This window comes from Macaca nemestrina, chromosome 15 (genome assembly GCF_043159975.1).
Source record: "Macaca nemestrina isolate mMacNem1 chromosome 15, mMacNem.hap1, whole genome shotgun sequence".
Taxonomy (NCBI): Eukaryota; Metazoa; Chordata; class Mammalia; order Primates; family Cercopithecidae; genus Macaca; species Macaca nemestrina.
The window spans coordinates 86,470,727-86,489,772 of NC_092139.1; the positions used below are offsets into that span (position 1 = coordinate 86,470,727).

General features: G+C 57.9%; 2 protein-coding genes across 11 annotated transcripts in view; one reads left to right on the plus strand and one right to left on the minus strand.

The window, feature by feature from the left end:
• LOC105480715 (catechol-O-methyltransferase) overlaps positions 1-14,273 on the plus strand; it is a 28,348-nt gene extending 14,075 nt beyond the window's left edge. For all 5 annotated transcript variants that reach the window (XM_011739842.2, XM_011739839.2, XM_011739840.3 and 2 more), the window contains 5 exons: positions 3,761-3,854; positions 5,098-5,383; positions 6,134-6,327; positions 7,317-7,448; positions 12,839-14,273. In XM_011739842.2, the coding sequence (XP_011738144.2) occupies positions 5,098-5,383; positions 6,134-6,327; positions 7,317-7,448; positions 12,839-13,039 (813 nt within the window). In that variant the 5' untranslated portion in view covers positions 3,761-3,854 and the 3' untranslated portion in view covers positions 13,040-14,273. The remainder of the gene's footprint in view (positions 1-3,760; positions 3,855-5,097; positions 5,384-6,133; positions 6,328-7,316; positions 7,449-12,838) is intronic.
• Positions 14,188-19,046, minus strand: part of LOC105480716 (ARVCF delta catenin family member) — a 55,412-nt gene continuing 50,553 nt past the window's right edge. For 4 of the 6 annotated variants that reach the window (XM_071080016.1, XM_011739844.3, XM_011739847.3 and 1 more), the window contains 9 exons: positions 18,365-18,492; positions 17,896-18,046; positions 17,391-17,589; positions 17,197-17,308; positions 17,018-17,108; positions 16,665-16,718; positions 16,154-16,239; positions 15,482-15,601; positions 14,188-15,019 (listed from right to left, as the gene is read on the minus strand). In XM_071080016.1, coding sequence (XP_070936117.1) covers positions 15,494-15,601; positions 16,154-16,239; positions 16,665-16,718; positions 17,018-17,108; positions 17,197-17,308; positions 17,391-17,589; positions 17,896-18,046; positions 18,365-18,492 — 929 coding nt within the window. In that variant the 3' untranslated portion in view covers positions 14,188-15,019; positions 15,482-15,493. The remainder of the gene's footprint in view (positions 15,020-15,481; positions 15,602-16,153; positions 16,240-16,664; positions 16,719-17,017; positions 17,109-17,196; positions 17,309-17,390; positions 17,590-17,895; positions 18,047-18,364; positions 18,493-19,046) is intronic. The other 2 variants (XM_071080017.1, XM_071080018.1) reach the window with 1 other exon arrangement.

Sequence of the window (19,046 nt, forward strand, 5' to 3'; positions counted from 1 at the left end):
ACAGAGGTGATAGCAGAATGAGCAAAACTGACGGACCCCAGATCTTTGCAAAGGGAGCAAAGTCAGTTTCTAGCTATCTTTTTTTTTTTTTTTTTGAGATGGAGTCTCACTCTGCCGCCCAGGCTGGAGTACAGTGGTGCAATCTCACCTCACTGCAACTGCCTCCCGGGTTCAAGTGATTCTCCTGCCTCAGCCTCCCGAGTAACTGGGACTACAGGCACATGCCACCATGCCCAGCTAATTTTTGTATTTTTAGTAGAGAGAGGGTTTCACCATGTTGGCCAGGATGGTCTTGTTCTTTTTTTTTTTTTTTTTTTTTTTTAATCTTGCTCTGTCACCCAGGCTGGAGTGCACTGGCGCAATCTCGGCTCCCTACAACCTCTACCTCCTGGGTTCAAGCTATTCTCCTGCCTCAGCCTCCTGAGCAGCTGGAACTAACAGGTGCTCACCACCACGCCTGGCTAATTTTTGTATTTTTAGTAGAGACAGGGTTTCACCATATTGGCCGGGCTATCTCAAAATCCTGACCTTGTGATCCGCCCGCCTCAGCCTCCCAAAGTGCTGGGATTACAGGTGTAAGCCACCACACCAGTCTTGCTGGGTCATATGGTAGTTCTGTGTTTAACTTTTTTTTATTTTTATTTTTTGTGGGTTTTTAAGAATTTTTAAATATTTGTGGGTACATAGCATGTTTAAATTTTTTTTTTTTTTGAGACGGGGTCTTGCTCTGTTGCCCAGGCTGGAGTGCAGTGGTAGGATCACAGCTCACTGCAGCCTCAACCTCCTGGGCTCATGTGATCCTCCCGCCTCAGCCTCCCAAGTATCTGGGACTACAGGTACGGACCGCCATGCCTGGCTAATTTTTAAGTTTTCTGTAGAAATGGGGTCTTGCCATGTTGCCTAGACTGGTATGGAACTCCTGGGATTAAGCAATCCTCCCGTCCCAACCTCCCAAAGTGCTGGAATTACAGTCGTGAGCCACCAGGTCTGACCACATGTTTAACTTTTTGAAGAACTACCAAACTGTTTTCCACAGCAGTCACACCAGCAATGCCAGAGGGTTCCAATTTCATCACATCCTTGCTAACACTTGTTATTTTCCTTAAAAAAAAAAAAAAAAAAGCCAGCTGGGCACAGTGGCTCATGCCTGTAATCCCAGCAGTTTGGGAGGCAGAGGGGGTGGAGCGCTTGAGCTCAGGAGACCAGCCTGGGCAAAATATCGAGAACCCCCCTCCACCCCATCTCTACCAAAAAAAAAAAAAAAAAGGTCGGTTGTAGGGGGTGGTGCACATCTGTCATCCCAGCTACTTGGGGGGGTTGAGGCAGGAGGATCCCTTGAGCCCAGGAGGTCGAGGCTGTAGTGAACTGTGATCACACCACTGCACTCCAGGCTGGGCAACAGAGTGAGACCCTGTCTCAAAAAAACAAAACAAAAAAAAGCACATTTCAAACCTACACAAAAGCAGAGAGGATTCCCCTCGGTCCTCCGGCCTGCACCCCCGCCCCACCACAGGGGCATTCAAAACTGTTTCTTGTTGCCTCTCTGTAAGGTAAGGGGGACTCTTGACGCTCCCCAGACCACGCAGCCAAAGTAGGGTGATAGGATCACGGGGTCCCAAGTCAGACACTGAGCTGGCATGCCCACTCCCGAGTCCTGGGACCCCAAACTAAAGGAGCTGTTCCTTTTCCCCATGGAGGGCTGACTGGGCAAAATCCCAGCGCTGGGAACATCCGAGCAGCTCTGAGTGGCGTGGGTGGGTTTCTACCTGACTTTCTTTAAAGGGAGGCCTGATTCTCGGCTTTTCAGGACCCGCCCTCTATTTCCTCACTTATCTGCTCTTTCGTCCTGTGAAACTGGGCAGTGGCCAGTGACAGCGCAGGGTCAGCCCTTGGATGGTCAGGTGGGCGTGATCCCACCCTCTTCCATGGCTGGGTGGGCGTGATCCCAAAGTCACTTGGATGTGGTCCCGCCTCCCTCCCGGCCTGGTGGGCGGGGCCTCCCCTTCTGCACCAGCTGGGCTAAGCAGAGAGGAGGGTGGGCTGGGAGGCCCCACAAGGCTGGGTCGGAGCGGAGGTGGTTAGCCTGGGAGAGGCCGTTGGGAGGTGGGGTGGGCAGGGGCCAGGACTCTGTTGGTGGCCTGGGGCAGCCAGTCCTCCTGCTCTGGGCGTCAGTACCTCACACTCACAAGGGAATCCCAGCACTGGAGGGCCTTGTGAGGTGGCCGTGGGCACTGTGGCCTCCAGGCGCTGCATGGGGGCCTGGGCGTGTTGGCCTTTGAGCCTTTGGTCTTCAGCTTCCCCAGCCTCCATGGCTCTTGGCCATTGGGACCCAGTTGGCCTTTGAGCCTTTGGCCTTGAGCTTCCCCAGCCCCCATGGCTCTTGGCCACTGGGGCCCAGTTGGCCGAAGAGCCTTTGGCCTTGAGCACTTCCCTAGCCCCCATGGCTCTTGGCCAATGGGGCCAAGTTGGCCGCAGAGCCGCTGGCAGGTGGGACAGGTGGGCACTTGGTGCCTCCTCGCACCAGCTGGGCCCATCCTGCAGAGTGGAGTGGGCAGGTCCCTCCTGCCGGGCAAAGGAAGAGGGCTTCAGGGCCCCTCCCTGCTGTGGCCTCCTCCCCTCTGCTGCCTCCCACTTGGCCCTAGGGGACACTGCTTGCAAATTTATGAACAGATGAACCTAGAGATTAGAGATTCAAAAACCAAATTCTTACACAATTCAAGTATTATGCAGATTTGGATTTATAATTTGGGACTCCAAGGTCTGCCAGGTAATTTGCTGTTTCAGCAGAATAGCCCTTTTAATTTGGGGTGTTTATTTCTAACACTTACTGTTTTTTAAATATGGAGAGTAAACAAAATGGCCCATTATCTGACCACACAAATATTAGTAGTAGTCATTATAGATAAGTAAACCATAGCAGATAAATAGTAGTAAACCAAGCAACAAGGTGTGTCATAGGAAATCCCCACCGTGAAGAAAGGAGCAAGGTGGAAAGTTCTGGCTGCTTCAGGTCTGCATGGTCCCTCTCCACCATGGTTCCCTGTCATCTTCCTGCCAGAATAAGGACACTGTCCTTAGGGAAGTGCCATCTCCTGTTTTTTCCCCACGAGCCCTGTGGGCACATCCTGCCCTGCAGGGAAACATAGTGGGCCACGGGTTTCCCTACAGGCCTGGGACCCTTCCCCAGGGTAGCAGCAGAAGGTGGCATGATTCACACTCCTGCACCTGTGGTCAGGGGCACCCCCGCTGGCACTGAGCCCTGCACCGGGTTCCATCACCTGCTTGGGGCTCTGGCCTTTGGCCTTTTCCTGTGAGCCATATATTGGCCACTGTGACCCATCTGTTTCATCATCTTTTTCTTACTGGTTTGTGTATGTTCTTGGTAAACTAGCCCTTGGTCTTACACAACATTTCCAAGTTACTAAAGATTCTTCAGGGGAAATACAACTTAAGCAAAGTGGTTCCCTCCTCGTGTGGTTCACGAGGTGCAGGTGCTCACAGGGCAGTGCGGACAGGGACTGGGAGACTGCCCCTGGGGTCTCTGGCTGGGTGACACTAGTAGGGATATCGCTTGGCCTCTCTGAGGCCTTCTGCTGTCTCTTCTGAGGCCAGAAAGGTGAAGCACTGCGTTCGCCCTGCTAGGGAAGGCTCAGGCCAGGCTAGCCCTGTCCGGAGAAGGGGCTCAGATATCTGGACCTTGGTCATGGCCAGGTTAGGGTTTCTGTTGATGATTATCCAAAGGCAAAATTGATTTCCACAGAAATAACATCTGCTTTGCTGCTGAGCTCACAGAAAGAGACCCCAGACCCTTCCCGCAGTCAGAGGGCTGGAACCTGCTCGGAGGCGCTTTGAAGGTGAGTTGGCCAGTGGAAGCTGGGGCAGTGCCAGGGTGGGTACAGATTCCAGCCCGGTGCATTTGCACAGGTCTGCTGGGCACACGTCCACTCTGCCTGTGTAAACAGGCCACGTGGTGGGAAATCCCCTAGAAGCCTGGTGTCCACATGGCCTCCCCCTAGGGCGGAGCCTCTGCTTCCCTGTTCTCTTCTGCTCTGTCCTCTGGTGCCCTGAGGCTGGCCTCCAGGGGTGTCCCCTCTGCGGCCCTGGGCCTGCCTCCTCGCCTGGGTGTGCCTTTCTAAAACGGAGCGTCCAGCGGACATTGGGACCCCCTATGCCACTGGGAGTCCAGGGCCCCATCCCAGAAAGATCTCTGAGTGACCACAGGGGCCCCAGAGGAAGTTTCCTTGTGTCCTTCCCATTTTAGGGTCTGTGATCTGAACCCCTGGGCTTCTGATTCAGGCCTCCTGTGCTCTGCTCTCTGCCTGCTGGGTTCCCTCACCAGGCTTCTGTCTGTCTGGTTCCCAGGCTACCTGCCTGGAGGGTCACACCAGGAGGATTTCAAACAGGTTTCAAGTGGGGTCACTTGCCATTTCACTGTGCCCCACGAGGTACACTGTGGTGGGCAGCAGGGCTGGCCTTTCTCATCTGGGACATGCCACATGTTGCCATCCCCAAGGGAAGTGGTGAGTGGGTCTGTCCTGGTGTTCCTGGCCTGGGGACTGCCAGTGTCCTTATTTGGACACTCAATGAAAGGGACACACGAATCCCTGGGGCGTCCAGAGCATGGGTGACCAGCATGGGTTCACCACATGAGGCTGAGGGGCTGTACCATACAGCCTCTCTTTGGGCCACCCCTCACTACCCCCCACTCTGGGTCATGGGGCTTCCCTGCCCCTGGGTGTCCTCTAAGCCAGCTGGGAGACAGCAGCCTGGGTCCACATCTGCTTCTGTATTCTGTGTGGTTTTAGAGGATCCCTGGGCTGCCTGGGGAAGCGCCCAGGGCCAGGGAGTGTGACCTGCAGGCTCCACACAGGACTGCCAGAGGCACACACCTGCTCTGTCCGCCCGAGGGCACCCGAGGGCATGAGAAGGCTGGCTCCCTGGCACTGACACGTCAGGCAACTGAGGACATGGCTGGCTTCTCTGAACCTTGCCCCTCTGCGAACACAAGGGGGCGATGGTGGCACTCCAAGCTGAGGGGCATGTGGGTACAGCAGGAAGAGCACAGAGCACTGGCGCCCCTCCCCTCCCGCCCTGCAGATGCTGGAGGCCCCGCCTCTGCTGCTGGCGGCTGTGTTCCTGGGCCTGGTGCTGGTGGTGCTGCTGTTGATCCTGAGGCGCTGGGGCTGGGACCTGTGCCTTATCTGCTGGAACGAGTTCGTCCTGCAGCCCATCCGCAACCTGCTCATGGGTGACACCAAGGAGCAGCGCATCCTGCACCACGTGCTGCAGCATGCGGAGCCTGGGAATGCACAGAGCGTGGTGGAGGCCATCGACACCTACTGCCAGCAGAAGGAGTGGGCCATGAACGTGGGTGACAAGAAAGGTGGGGTCCCGGCCGGCAGGTGCTGAGCTCTGGGACAGGGACCCAGGACCAGGCATCAAAGCCCTTACCGGAGAAGCTGTTATCACCCCGTTTCCAGGGGGCTGGGAACCCTGGGATATGCCCAGATAGAGCTGGGGGGTTCCTCTGGAGTCCCAGGGTGCCAGGGTCCCTGATGATTCCTCCAGGCCCTGCTGCCTGTGCCCCAGGACAACAGGCCCCCACACAGGGTCTGATGGTGGTGCAGTTCTCCTTGAACTCTGCTCTGGCCACCATGGGACCTGCCTGGGGACCAGTCAGACTGGTTCTCCTGGGCCCGCCCCCGCCTGGACTCCAGCCTGGGGCACAGGATGTGCTGCCGGACTCAGGGAGTTACTCAGGCAACTAGTGCTGCCCCGGGGCGCCAAGGGGGGGGCGGGTGGTTCAGGGTTTCAGAGAGGGCAGCTCTGTGTTAGGACACGCTGGGGCCAGCCAGGAAGAGTGGAACAGACAGGGACCAGCATGGGCATAGAGGCTAAGGGACCATGGGAGCTCCAAGGGTACTCACAGTGGGGACCAGGTCCTTGGGGCTGGGGACACCAGGGAGGTAAAAGATCCCTCCAGCAGGTAGGGAGGGCGGGCAGAGGAGGGCCAGAGGCCGGGCATTTGGGAGGGGCTGTTGCTGTTTGGGAGAGGTAGGGGGCCGTGCCTAGGGATCCAAGTTCCCCTCCTTCCGCCTGTGCTCACCTCTTCCCTGTCCCCTACCCTGCACAGGCAAGATCGTGGACGCCGTGATTCAGGAGCACCAGCCCTCCATGCTGCTGGAGCTGGGGGCCTACTGTGGCTACTCAGCTGTGCGCATGGCCCGCCTGCTGTCACCGGGTGCGAGGCTGCTCACCATCGAGATCAACCCTGACTACGCCGCCATCACCCAGCGGATGGTGGATTTCGCTGGCGTGCAGGACAAGGTGCGCATGCCCGACCGCCTGTCAGACCTGGAAGAAGGGCCAGGGCTGTGGGCGGGGAGGGCCTGGTTCACACCACGTTCATTGAAAACCCACTGTCACCAGGCCCCTCAGTGCCTCCCAGCCTGGGGCTGAGGAAGGACCCCCCAGCAGCTCGGTGAGGGTGGTCTCACAGCTCTGGGGAAATGGCCAAGGTGGCACGAGGAGGGGCAGGGACATAGCGGGGCCATGTCACCCAGAACCCTAAAGAAAACTGATGAATGTGGCCGGGCGCGGTGGCTCAAGCCTGTAATCCCAGCACTTTGGGAGGCCGAGGCGGGTGGATCACGAGGTCAGGAGATCGAGACCATCCTGGCTAACATGGTGAAACCCCGTCTCTACTAAAAATACAAAAAACTAGCCGGGCGTGGTGGCGGGCGCCTGTAGTCTCAGCTACTCGGGAGGCTGAGGCGGGAGAATGGCATGAACCCGGGAGGCGGAGCTTGCAGTGAGCCGAGATCACGCCACTGCACTCCAGCCTGGGAGACACAGCGAGACTCCGTCTCAAAAAAAAAAAAAAAAAGAAAACTGATGAATGCTTGTATGGGTGTGTAGGTACGGCCTCCTGTCTGTGTGGGCGTGGGCACTGACAGGCGCTGTTGTATGGGTGTGTAGGGATGGCCTCCTGTCTGTGTGGGCGTGGGCACTGACAGGCGCTGTTGTATCGGTGTGTAGGGGCAGCCTCCTGTGTGGGTGTGGGCACTGACAGGCGCTGTTGTATGGGTGTGTAGGGATGGCCTCCTGTCTGTGTGGGCGTGGGCACTGACAGGCGCTGTTGTATGGGTGTGTAGGGGCGGCCTCCTGTGTGGGCGTGGGCACTGACAGGCGCTGTTGTATGGCTGTGTAGGGATGGCCTCCTGTCTGTGTGGGCGTGGACACTGACAGGCGCCGTTGTATGGGTGTGCAGGGATGGCCTCCTGTGTGGGCGTGGGCACTGACAGGCACTGTTCCAGGTCACCGTTGTGGTTGGGGCGTCCCAGGACATCATCCCCCAGCTGAAGAAGAAGTATGATGTGGACACGCTGGACATGGTCTTCCTCGACCACTGGAAGGACCGGTACCTGCCAGACACGCTTCTCCTGGAGGTGAGTCCCAACCAGGATGGCCTCTGTGCCAGCTGCTGCCCAGGGCCCATTAGGTCAGCCTCAGCCTCTCCAAAGAGCCAGGCACCCCAGCAGAGCCCTGTGCAGACAGAGCTTGCTCTGGAGGCACCACCTGAGGTCCAGGAGTGTGGGGGACTGAGGAGGTCCTGAGGTAGGTGGAGATGGGTAGGAAGCTGGGCCAGGGGCCTGGCTGCTTGGCCTGTTGGGAACTAGGGAGCCAGCCTGCCCGTGCAGGTGCAAAATGGGTGGCAGAAGTGGGGTGCACACCCCAGACCAGATACCAGGGCAGAAAAGGCACAGGACCAAGGAGATGGGGTGGGGAAGGGCCGCTCCAGGCTGGCCTGCTTTCCCCCAAGCAAGCCAGTGCTCGTGCAAAGAAAGCACGTGTCTCCTGCAGAGCTTCCTCCCGAGGCCCCATCTTGTGCATTCCCCCAACCCAGCCCCACTGACGAGGACCCTGAGTTTCCTTAGTGAGGCCTGGTAGCGGGTGGGGCTGTCCTTGCTTCCCTGAGGGGCTTGGGGCACTGGTGGCCCTTCACAGACTGATGCTTAAGGAGCCTCACATCAATGACACACTGCCCCACCCCTCCCTGGTGGTCAGCGACACTGAGTGGCTCTGTGATCCTCCACTGGGCTTGGGACACCCACCCTCACGGCCTCCCCACCTGCTCATCTGCAGCTCTCCCAGAAACCGGACACTGCCGTTAGCAGCAGGACTAGGAGCATAAGGGGCATAGCCCCCATGCCTGGCTAGGTAGGGCCACTGGATTGGAAGGAACCAGCACTAGCAGAAGCCTGAGGTGTGAAAGGGCAGAGAATGTTCCAGAACAATGGGAGTCAGGGCACACAGGACTTTGGGTAGGTGAGGGTTAGACCTGTCTTCTGGAGCTGGGCTCAGGGGGTCATGCCCATAATCCCTGTACTTTGGGAGGCTATGGCAGGAGGAGCACTTGAGGCCAGGAGTTCGAGACCAGCCTGGGCAACATGGCCAAAAAAATATATATATATATATATATTAGATGGAGTATTGCTCTGTCACCAGGCTGGAGTGCAGTGGCACAATCTCCGCTTACTGCAACCTCTGCCTCTTGGGTTCAAGCGATTACCCTGCCTCAGCCTCCTGAGTAGCTGGGACTATAGGCACGTGCTGCCACACCCGGCTAATTTTTTGTATTTTAGTAGAGACGCGGTTTCACCATGTTGGCCAGGATGGTCTCAGTATCCTGACTTCGTGATCTGCCCGCCTTGGCCTCCCAAAGTGCAGGGATTACAGGCATGAGCCACCGCACCCGGCTACAAAACATACTTTTAAAAATTAGCTGGGTGTGGTGGTGGTGTGCCCCTGTAGTCTTGAGCTAGTCAGAAGGCTGAGGATGAAAGATTACTTGAGCCAAGGAGTTGGAGGTTACAGTGACTGCCACAGGTTATGGGGACGGTAACTGGGTCCAGCTTTTTTTTTTTTTTTTTTTGAGACAGAGTTTCGCTCTTGCTGCCCAGGCTGGAGTGCAATGGCACGATCTCAGCTCACCGCAACCTAACCCTCCCGCGTTCAAGTGATTCTCCTGCCTCAGCCTCCCGAGTAGCTATGCCTGGCTAATATTTTTGTATTTTTAGTAGAGATAGGGTTTCTCCATGTTGGTCAGGCTCGTCTCGAACTCCCAACTTCAGGTGATCCGCCTGCCTCGGCCCCCCAAAGTGCTGGGATTACGGGCGTGAGCCACCGCGCCCGGCCTTATTCCAGCTCTTAACAAAAACAACAAAAAACTTGTCTGGAAAGATCCCTGTCAGCCTTGGGGAATGTGGAAAGAGAGGGCTGTGGGGAGGGCATTTCAAGTGCCTTGAACTCATGAGTCGGGGCTGAACCCTGGCCGTGGAGAGGGAGGACCTGTATTGACCAAGGGGGCGGGCAGTGGGAGGGTGGGAGGGAGACCTGCAGGCCAGGACAGCGTAGCTGGCGGGGCTCACCCTTGACAAAGGAGCATGATGCTGGCAATTGGGTATTGATGGGAGAGAGCAGACACTCAGCCAGACGGGCTTCACTCGGGCAGGAGAGACAGCCACAGCTGGGCCTGCGTTACCGGGGCTGAGTTTCAGCAGCTGTGGTGTGATAATTACAGGGGCCTGCCTTCATAAAAAAGTAGCAAATATTGCAGTTTAGTAACTAGGAAAGTAATAGTTTTCTCAGTGCTGCTTGTGCAAAGCTGGTAATTATCTCAAAAGAAGCAAAGTTTATGAAGTGGGAAGTCATGAATTGGGAATGGGTGTCCTTGTTAAATGCGTATCTGCACACTCACGGCTGGGGCCCTGTGCCACCTTGTAGAGGGTTGGGGGACAGCCTGGCTCTTGTGAGGGCCTAGCCATCCCCTCAGTGGGCTCTGTGAGCATTGGAGGCATGGGGAGTGAGGGGCTCAGGAGCAGGTTGCAATTCAAAATCAAGGGCTGCTTTGAGGAGGTCTCTCCACCGGGCTGCCATAGTCACCAAGTCCAGCCCACACCCAAAGGAACAGGAATGAGTTCCCCCTTAAAAAAAAAAAAAAAAGGACAGGGTCTTGCTCTGTGCCCAGGCTGGAGTGCAGTGATGCCATCATAGCTCACTGTAGCCTCAAACTCCTGAGCTCAAGTGATCCTCCCACCTCAGCCTCCTGAGTAGCTGGGACTACAGACATGCACCACTACACCGGCTAATTTAAAATTTTTTTTGTAGAAATGGGGTCTCCCTATGTTGCCCAGACTGGTCTCAAACTCCTGGCCTCAAGGGATCCTCTTGTCTCAGCCTCCCAAAGTGCTAGGAGTACAGGTGTGTGGCTCCAACTTTGTTGTTTTTTTTTTTTTCTTTTGAGACGGAGTCTCGCTCTGTCACCCAGGCTGGAGTGCAGTGGCCGGATCTCAGCTCACTGCAAGCTCCGCCTCCCGGGTTCACGCCATTCTCCTGCCTCAGCCTCCCGAGTAGCTGGGACTACAGGCGCCTGCCACCTCGCCCGGCTAAGTTTTTGTATTTTTAGTAGAGACGGGGTTTCACTGTGTTAGCCAGGATGGTCTCGATCTCCCGACCTCGTGATCCGCCCGTCTCGGCCTCCCAAAGTGCTGGGATTACAGGCTTGAGCCACCGTGCCCGGCTGTTGTTGTTGTTTTTTTTTTTTTTTTGTATTTTTTAGTAGAGACGGGGTTTCACCGTGTTAGCCAGGATGGTCTTGATCTCCTGACCTCGTGATCCGCCCGTCTCGGCCTCCCAAAGTGCTGGGATTATAGGCTTGAGCCACCGCGCCCGGCCTGTTGTTGTTTTTTGAGACAGAGTCTTGTTCTGTCGCCCAGGCTGGAGTGCAGTGGCATGATCTTGATTCCCTGCAACTTCTGTGAGGCTCCAACTCTTGAAGGGAGGAGAGTCTAAGGAGGGTAGGCACAGTTGAAAACCACCTCAGCAGAGTGTCACCTGCTCCTCTTGACACTGTCACTTCTCCATGGCATTAGGTTTTCAGTGCTGCTCAGATGCTGCTGCATGTTTAGCCAGTTCTCCAGGGGGTCTGAGTAGCTGGTAGGAGGCTTGCAGTGTCGGGGGACAGGCAGGACAGGTGCTGCTTTCTTTCCCCTCTTGACCAGTTTTGTAAAGGAGTGGGCCCCTGGCAGCCTCCAAAGGTGAGCCATGCTCCTTTCTGCCCTTCCCTCCTTCTTTCCTGTTTAACTCGTGCAGTTGCAGTGGTCTGGTGTCTTTCAGTCTGCTGACGTCATCTGTATCCCTGATGACCAGACTGGGCTCCTGAGTCCCCTGGCGCAACCGGAGAAGTCCAGGAGCCCAGGCCCCTCACTCATCTTGTGTATTCCCTGGCCCGGGCCGGAAGGCAGCCGCCTTGCTCAGGGCCTAGGCCATTGTCTTCCTCCTGGGTGGCACTTTGTTCTAGGTCTTTTCAGCTGACATTGCTAGGACATTTTTTTTTTTTTTTGGTCTAAATGTAAACACATCATGATTCATGGTGGTACTTCCTGTTCAACTCCGGACCTTGGGGCTGTCCCCTGACCTCACTGACCTTGCAGCCGTGTGGTGTCCATACTGTCACGTGAAAGCCCCTCTGCTTTCTCTGCAGCACACGGGCTGGAAACGACCGCCACCCACCACTGGGACAGCTGCAAGCCCTGTGGGACTCTCTAGACGCATCCCAGAGGGATGTGGGGTCGGATGCCAGTGTTTCAAGGCACCTGCCTGCGAACTGATTTTACTATACGTTAGATGTTTGAGATTGCTTGTTAACTTTTGTTTGGTGACTAAGTCAGATCTCCACGACAAGGTGACTGGGGTGTCCCTTGCCCTGGTGGGTCCTTCCTCTCCAAAGAAAAACACTTCCTCTCAAGGTTTCTTTATTGTTTATGTGATGTAAGCAAACCCTCCTTGCAGCTTTGATAGGCAAGCATTCTTTTTTTTTTTTTTTTTTTTTTTGAGACGGAGTCTCGGTCTGTCGCCCAGGCTGGAGTGCAGTGGCAGGATCTCAGCTCACTGCAAACTCCGCCACCCGGGTTCATGCCATTCTCCTGCCTCAGCCTCCCGAGTAGCTGGGACTACAGGCGCCCGCCGCCTCGCCCGGCTAGTTTTTTGTATTTTTTAGTAGAGATGGGGTTTCACTGGGTTAGCCAGGATGGTCTCGATCTCCTGACCTTGTGATCCACCGGTCTCGGCCTCCCAAAGTGCTGGGATTACAGGCTTGAGCCACCGCGCCCGGCCGATAGGCAAGCATTCTATGAAGTTTCTCCTGATAGTGGACCCCACGGGCCATGCCCTGTGGCTGCGTTGTCAACAACTCCTTCCTTCTGTACAGAACCCAGGCAGAGGAACTCTGTGTCCTCCCAGGGCCCAGGCACCGGTGGAGATGGGGGGTCTGCAAATGCAGGAGCTTGGGGGATGTTCAGAACTGACTCCAAGGGGCAGACTTGGTGGTGAGAGGTCTGCCCCACCCCAGCCCTGCAGGGTCACCCTGGTCAGGCCAATATTGTCTCCAGGGACCATACTGGTGCCTCTCCCTCATAGGCCTGAGTTCCTGGCACTAGGTGTTGAGGGCCCCACTGTTTCCACTCACCCAGCTAACATTTATTGAGCACCTACTGTGTACCACATGCTGTTCTAAGGGATGGATACGCCTGAGATGGATACAGGAGTTGATGAGAAAGGTCCCTGTCTTCACGGGGCCCATGTTCTAGAGGTGGCACCCAAGTCTTGTACAGTCCTTTCCTGCAGGAGTCATGCTGGGCAGAAAGCGGAAACCTGGCCCTAGGGGCTAGGCACAGGCGTGGTACAGTGGCCTGGTGAGGAGCACCCATCCTGGTTTGGGCCCGGTTTTCTGAGCACCTATGACCCTCACCTCCCCCACCCCCTGGTCTGTTTGCAGGAATGTGGCCTGCTGAGGAAGGGGACAGTGCTACTGGCTGACAACGTGATCTGCCCAGGTGCACCAGACTTCCTGGCACACGTGCGCAGGAGCAGCCGCTTTGAGTGCACACACTACCAGTCATTCCTGGAATACAGGAAGGTGGTGGATGGCCTGGAGAAGGCCATCTATAAGGGCCCAGGCAGTGAAGCACAGCCCTGACTGTCCCCCTGGCCCCGCACTCAGGCTCCCTCACCCAGCCTGGTTCTGAGGGTGCCACAGACGTGCTCCTGCTGACCTTCTGCGGCTCTGGGTTGTATCCTAAATGCAAAGCACACCTCGGCCAAGGCCTGCGCTCTGCCATGCTGACCTCTCTGAACTGCAGCACTGGATTGCTCTCCTTTTTTAAGACTCAATCGTGACCTCTTTACTAACACCCGCTAGCTATATTATCTTACATACTAATACATGTTTTAAAAATATAAAATAGAAATTAAGACTCTAAATATAAATCAACTTAGTACATCCTTCTCGACTGCCATTCTCCTGCTGCCCTTGACTTGGGCACCAAACATTCAAAACTCCCCTTGATGGACGCTAACGCTAAGGGCGGGGCCCTGGCTGGCTGGGTTCTGGGTGGCATGCCTGGCCCACAGGCCTCCCAGCCACAGTGGTGCAGAGGTCAGCCCTCCTGCAGCTAGGCCAGGGGCACCTGTTAGCCCTACGGGGATGACTGCCGGCCTGGGAAACAAACAGAGGAGTCAGCCAGCATTCACACTTGTCTGACCAAGCAGGCGCTGGGGAGAGGTGGACCCCGCAGCAGCACCAGCTCCTCTGGGCCCCATGTGGCATGGAGTGGAAGCGTCTCCTTCCCCACTCCCAGTGGGCCTTGCCTACAGAAGAGGCAATGGCTCAGATCAGCCCCCACATCCCTGCAGTTGCCCCCCCAGCCCGTGAATGAGGATGCAGTACTGGTTTGTGTCCACCTACACCCAGAGCTGCCCTCAGCTCCTCCAAGGGGTCAGACTACTGGCCACCACAAAGGCTCCAAGGGCCCAGTTCCCAGGCCCAGGACAGCTCAACCCTGTGCTAGCTGAGTCCACCTGCACCCAGACCAGCCCCTAGCCAAGACTCCACTCCTGGGCTCAAGGCCTGGCTAGCCCCTAGCCAGCCCACTCCTATGGATAGAGAGACCAGTGAGCCCAAATGGACAAACCTGGGGCCACCCAAGGGTCAGAAATAGCCTCTGCAGGACACAGCAGATGGACACCTGGGACCACCTCCACCCAAGGCCCTGCCCCAGACGCGCGGAGGCCCTGACACAAGGGAGGAGCCAGCCACTTGTGCCAGACCTGAGTGGCAGAAAGCAAAAAGTTCCTTTGCTGCTTTAATTTTTAATTTTTCTTACAAAAATTTAGATGTTTACCAATACAGTCTTATTTTGGCTTATTTTTAATGCGTTTTCTCAGTGTTTTTCTTCTGAGTCACAAACAGCAGGCACTGAAAGCAGTCCCCAAGCCACTGCCGAAGGTCAGTCCTGGAGGTGCTGCCCGGGCTCCAGGCAGATGCGGTGGCCCCGGCCCCGGCCAGCATCAGCTGGACAACGGCTCTCTACTGCACAGGGGCCTCACATGGCTGCAGGGCTCTGGGGAGGTGGGGCACCTGTAGCCTGACCCCTACCTTGCTGCTTCCAAAGCTTCCTTGCCCAGGGCTGGGCCTTGTGGGGCACCCCTGACACTGTGGTCTGCCTGCCTGCAGGGTGCCCAGGGAGCCCCTCCACCTTTAGGAGTCCAAGTTCTTTCCCAGCCCCCTCCCTGCCTAGCCACCTGCCCCTGGCACCAAGCCTTCCCGCACCTCTGGGGCACTGTGTTCCCAGGGGTACCCTCCTATCCCACCAGCCCCAAAGCCCAGCCAGGCACCCTTCCCTGCCACCTCCCTGGGCCCTGCCCTAGCAGCCCAGTCGGCCTCCTCGGGCCTTCTGTCACTCGCTCACACACAGCACCATGTCAGTAAACAGCTAACTCAGGCCTAGGGAGTTAAGTAGGGTGGGGGGCAGGAAGGTGTCCCCAAAGTCAGGCTTGGCTGGGGTGAGGCGCTGCCAACCCCTGCCGCCAGGGGGCTCCAAGCTCCACGGCAGGATCTGCTCAGGGTGGCCCTTCTTCCACGATCCAAGCCCTAAGAACAAGAGGCTGGGCCTGGGCCCTGCAGAGGGAGAGGGGATGGTGGACGCTGCAGCCAGAGTGGCACAGGACCACGTACAACCTCAAGGTAGGGCGGCCAACTCCACAGGCTACATGGATGGAGATGTGGACAGAAGCATCTGCCCTGGGTGGTGTGAGCTGACCCCTGGGGTCAGGACTGATCCTGACTTGCTGGTCCTCAAAGGGCATTGGAGGGTATGGTGCCCATCCCTACTCTGGTCCCATCTCCTCAGGCCCCTGATCCCACAGTGCCTGGGACAAGGCTGTGGGCCCAGGGAGCACCCTCCCTCTCTGACTTCTGCTGGCCTCCCCTGGGAATGGGCCACTGGGCTGCTGGACTGGAAGCCAAAGTCCTGCGGGGAACGTGCGGGAAGAGCAGAGCATGCAGGCAGCGGAGACCAACAAGCAGCCCTGGCCCAGAGGGCAGAAACGTTTGGACAAACAACCAGATGAGAGAACGTACCAGGCATGCAAGCTAGACCCAGGAGTCAACGGGCTGAGGCTTAGCGTCCCCCACGGCGTCCACCAGCCTGACCGCGGGCCTGCTGGGCCCTGGGGGAGGGGCCTTCCTGCTGGGATCGAGCTGCAGTGCACGGGTGGGCATTAAAGGCACAATAGAGCAGGTTAGTCAGAGCTCCTGGGGGGACAGGGCAGGGGCAGGGCCCAGGCTGGCGATGTAAGGGTGGGCCTGCCAGGACAGCACAGGGAGCACCAAGGGCACAGGGAGCCAGACAAGTGTGGCTCACACGGGCCGGGATGGGGGGGCACGTGCACACACAGAGGCCTACACAGGAAGCTGGGGGATTGGCACACAGCAGGCGGCAGGTCCTGCCCTCGCCGGTGGATCCTGGCGGGCCCTCGCACACACATGCACAGAAGGGTACACACACACTAGCTCAAAGGCTCCGGCCCATGCAGGGTGTGCCCGGGCAGTGCTGTCCCCAGCGGGTGGGAGCTGCAAACTCATCAGTACCCACAGACTGACTGGCACGAAAGGGCTGCTTCCTGGGCTTGGGCCCACAACCCAGCTATACCCCAGGGCCCAGACCAGACCCAGCATGGCCTAGGCTGTTCTCCAGCAACCCCCAGACACAGAGCCCCACGGGGTACCTGCCCACAGTCACATGACACTTACTTTCAATGGTTCCTTCTCAGAGGCCTCTCCTGCAGAGCCAATGCCCCGCGGCCTTCGCTCCCTCCGGTCTACTGTGGAGTATCCGTCTGCAGATGGAATAAAGTGGGGCATGAGGGGTGCTCTGAGGGGGGCCCTGTAGGAGCAGATCTTCCTCTCAGCCCAGACACAGGGCACTCGTGGGACAGGGGCTTTGGGAGATGGCCCCCACCCACCCTGTCCTCGAGATCCGGGCTGCTGCCAGCTTTCACCAACACCCTGCCTCACGCTGGTGCAACCCTTGCCTGCCCCACGGCAGCTCCAACTCTCCAGACTCCCCTCCACTTGTGGGCCAGAGCTCCTGGATGGGCACTAACCCCTCTCTAGCTGCCCTGTACCTCACTCTCTGAGCACCCCTTAACCAAATCTCTCTCCTCCACCCAGCACCAACTACACCCCATAAAACCAGCAGGCCCGCCTCAGGCTCTGGTCCCCTCCCGGCACAGAAAACAAACCACACTGCGTCTGCACTCACCTGGACCAAGCGCGTCCATGGGGATCACATCCCGGCTGCCAGTTTTCTCGTCTTCTGCAAGGCAGGAGGAGGAGGCAGGCTGTACACAGCGGCCAGCGGGGATCGGGGCACAGAAGCCCCAGGTAGCCCTAGAGGCTCTCTGTCACTAAGGTGCCTAACCTCTGCCAGTTGGAAGCCCTACCCTGAGCTTGACAGCAGCGTGGATGCCATGGGGAGTAGCCAAGAGGCAGAGGGCAGGGAAAGTGGCCTATGGAAGCCGTCTCCGTGGGAGGTGTGGCTCCTCCTTCACCTTCACCCAAGGGTCGGGCAGCTGGGGTCCCCACCCTCTAGGCCCCCTAACCTCCACCACTCACCAAGGCTCTTGTCCACCAGTGGCAGCGTGCTGTCATCGAAGCCCCCAGGACTCGGTGCTCCCTTAGGCCCCTTGGCAGTAGCAGCAGCCGACTGAGACATAAAACACAGACACAGTGTGGGTGAAGCACACGGAGTGGGAATAAGGCGAAGTGAGCAGGGAAGGCCAAGGAAGCCGCACCTGGAAGCGCGCCTTGGTCCAGCCATCTTTCTGCAGAGTACCACGCAGCTCTTTGTAGCTCCACACTGTCTGCAACACGTGCGACGCCGCCTTCGCCTCGCGTACAGATTGGCTGTGGGGCCGAGGGCGGGGTCAGTGGTGGCCCCTCCCCCACATACCCTGCTCCCCAAACCACCGACCCCTCCCCTCCACACCTGGAGGTGACGAGAGCCACCAACGCTGGCACCCCACGTGCCTGCAGGAGCGAGCGCGTGTTATCCAGGCTGTCGGACACGATTTCGTGGATGGTGTTGAGCACCGCCACCACGGTGTCTTCCTCCAGGCGGGCCCCAGGTCGCGGCGGAGCCTGTGCATTGCGCACATTCCGCACAAGCTCGGCCATGGCGTAGCTCCCTGAAGGGCAGGGCTAGGTGTCAGGACACGCCTCTGCCCCACCCCTCCAGGAATGAGCAGGGATCCCGCGAGGGCTAGGGGCGCTGCCAGGAGAGCCCCTGGAGACCGCCACAAGGAACCATGCGAGCAGGGTGCTGAGCTTCAGAGACAGGGCCAGGGGGACTGGAGCTGCCTAAGGTGGGCCAGCGCCCAAACAACAGGGGCGGGGCCTGGACTCCCAAACCACTCATCCTCCAACCCCCTCCCATGGGACTAGAGCTGCAGGCATAGTTCGGTGTCCAGGCGTGGCTCTGCAGGCGTCCTCACCGATAAGATCTTTGTTGCGCCGGTCCAGCGAGAGGTTGCGCAGGGCAATGGCGACGGCGCGCACCACCTTGTCGGTCTCAGACTGCAGCAGTTCCACAAGCACCGGCAGCCCGCGCTCTTTGCGCACTGTGGCGCGGATGTACGTGGCCCACTGAGAAGGTGGGGAGAGGGTTGCTCAGCCATACACCCCAAGCACTCTCCCACCTCCAGATCCTGACTGCTCCCTCCAGCTGAACCTTCCTGCTCCCGTGCCCGACAAAGCCCTACCCCAAAAGCTCAACGGCACCTCCACCGAGGCTTTCCCACCGTCCAGGGTGCACGTAGTGCCCGCAGCCCATGCACTTCTTGGATCTTGGGGTGGTGAGGTGGCCCCCCCTTTCCCCGCCAGCCGAGGCAGGAGCTGCACCAGTGAGGTGCCTGGGATTCCCTCTCTCAGGACTTGCCCACCCTGCCACACCTGGCCCCTCACCATCCAGTTGCCGGCACTGAGGTTCTGCAGAGCACCGGCGGCAGCCTCCAGGGTGTTGAAGTTCCGGCTCTCCGTGAGGAGGGAGAGGTAGAGACGTACCACCTCGGGTTGGTACAGCAGCTCAAAGCCTGGGTGCAGGGCAATCGCCATCCACGGTCACCCAGAATCTGCTCTCATCCATCATACCCCTCCCGCTTCCCGCTTCAGAGCTCCCAGGGGGTGAGCTGGGGCCAGGGATGGGTGTGGATGAGTCACGTAATGTTTACTATCAACATAGTCACCCAAGGGGAAAAGCGTTCCCATTTCACAGAGGAGCAAACTGAGGCTCAATCAGTTGGACCTGCCTGGCAGCAGGAGCATCCAGGAGGCCTGGGGTGGGGAGGGAGGCGTCAACCAGGAACGCTCTCCTAGCAACAAGACCCGCATTTCCCGGTATGTCCCTGAAGCTATGTATCCTGGCCACGCCCCTAGCAATAGGGTCCACCTTCCCTGGCAACAAGACCAGCATTGGCCACACCCCTAGCAAGAGAACCTGCTTTCACTAGTAACTGAAGCTGTGCAGAGCCACGCCCCCTAGCAACAGGGCCCACCCTCCCCCACTGACAATAGAGCCCCCACTCTGTAAGTCAATTGATGCAGTGCAACCAGGGCAGCTGCCCTAGCAACAGGAGGCACTCTCCCT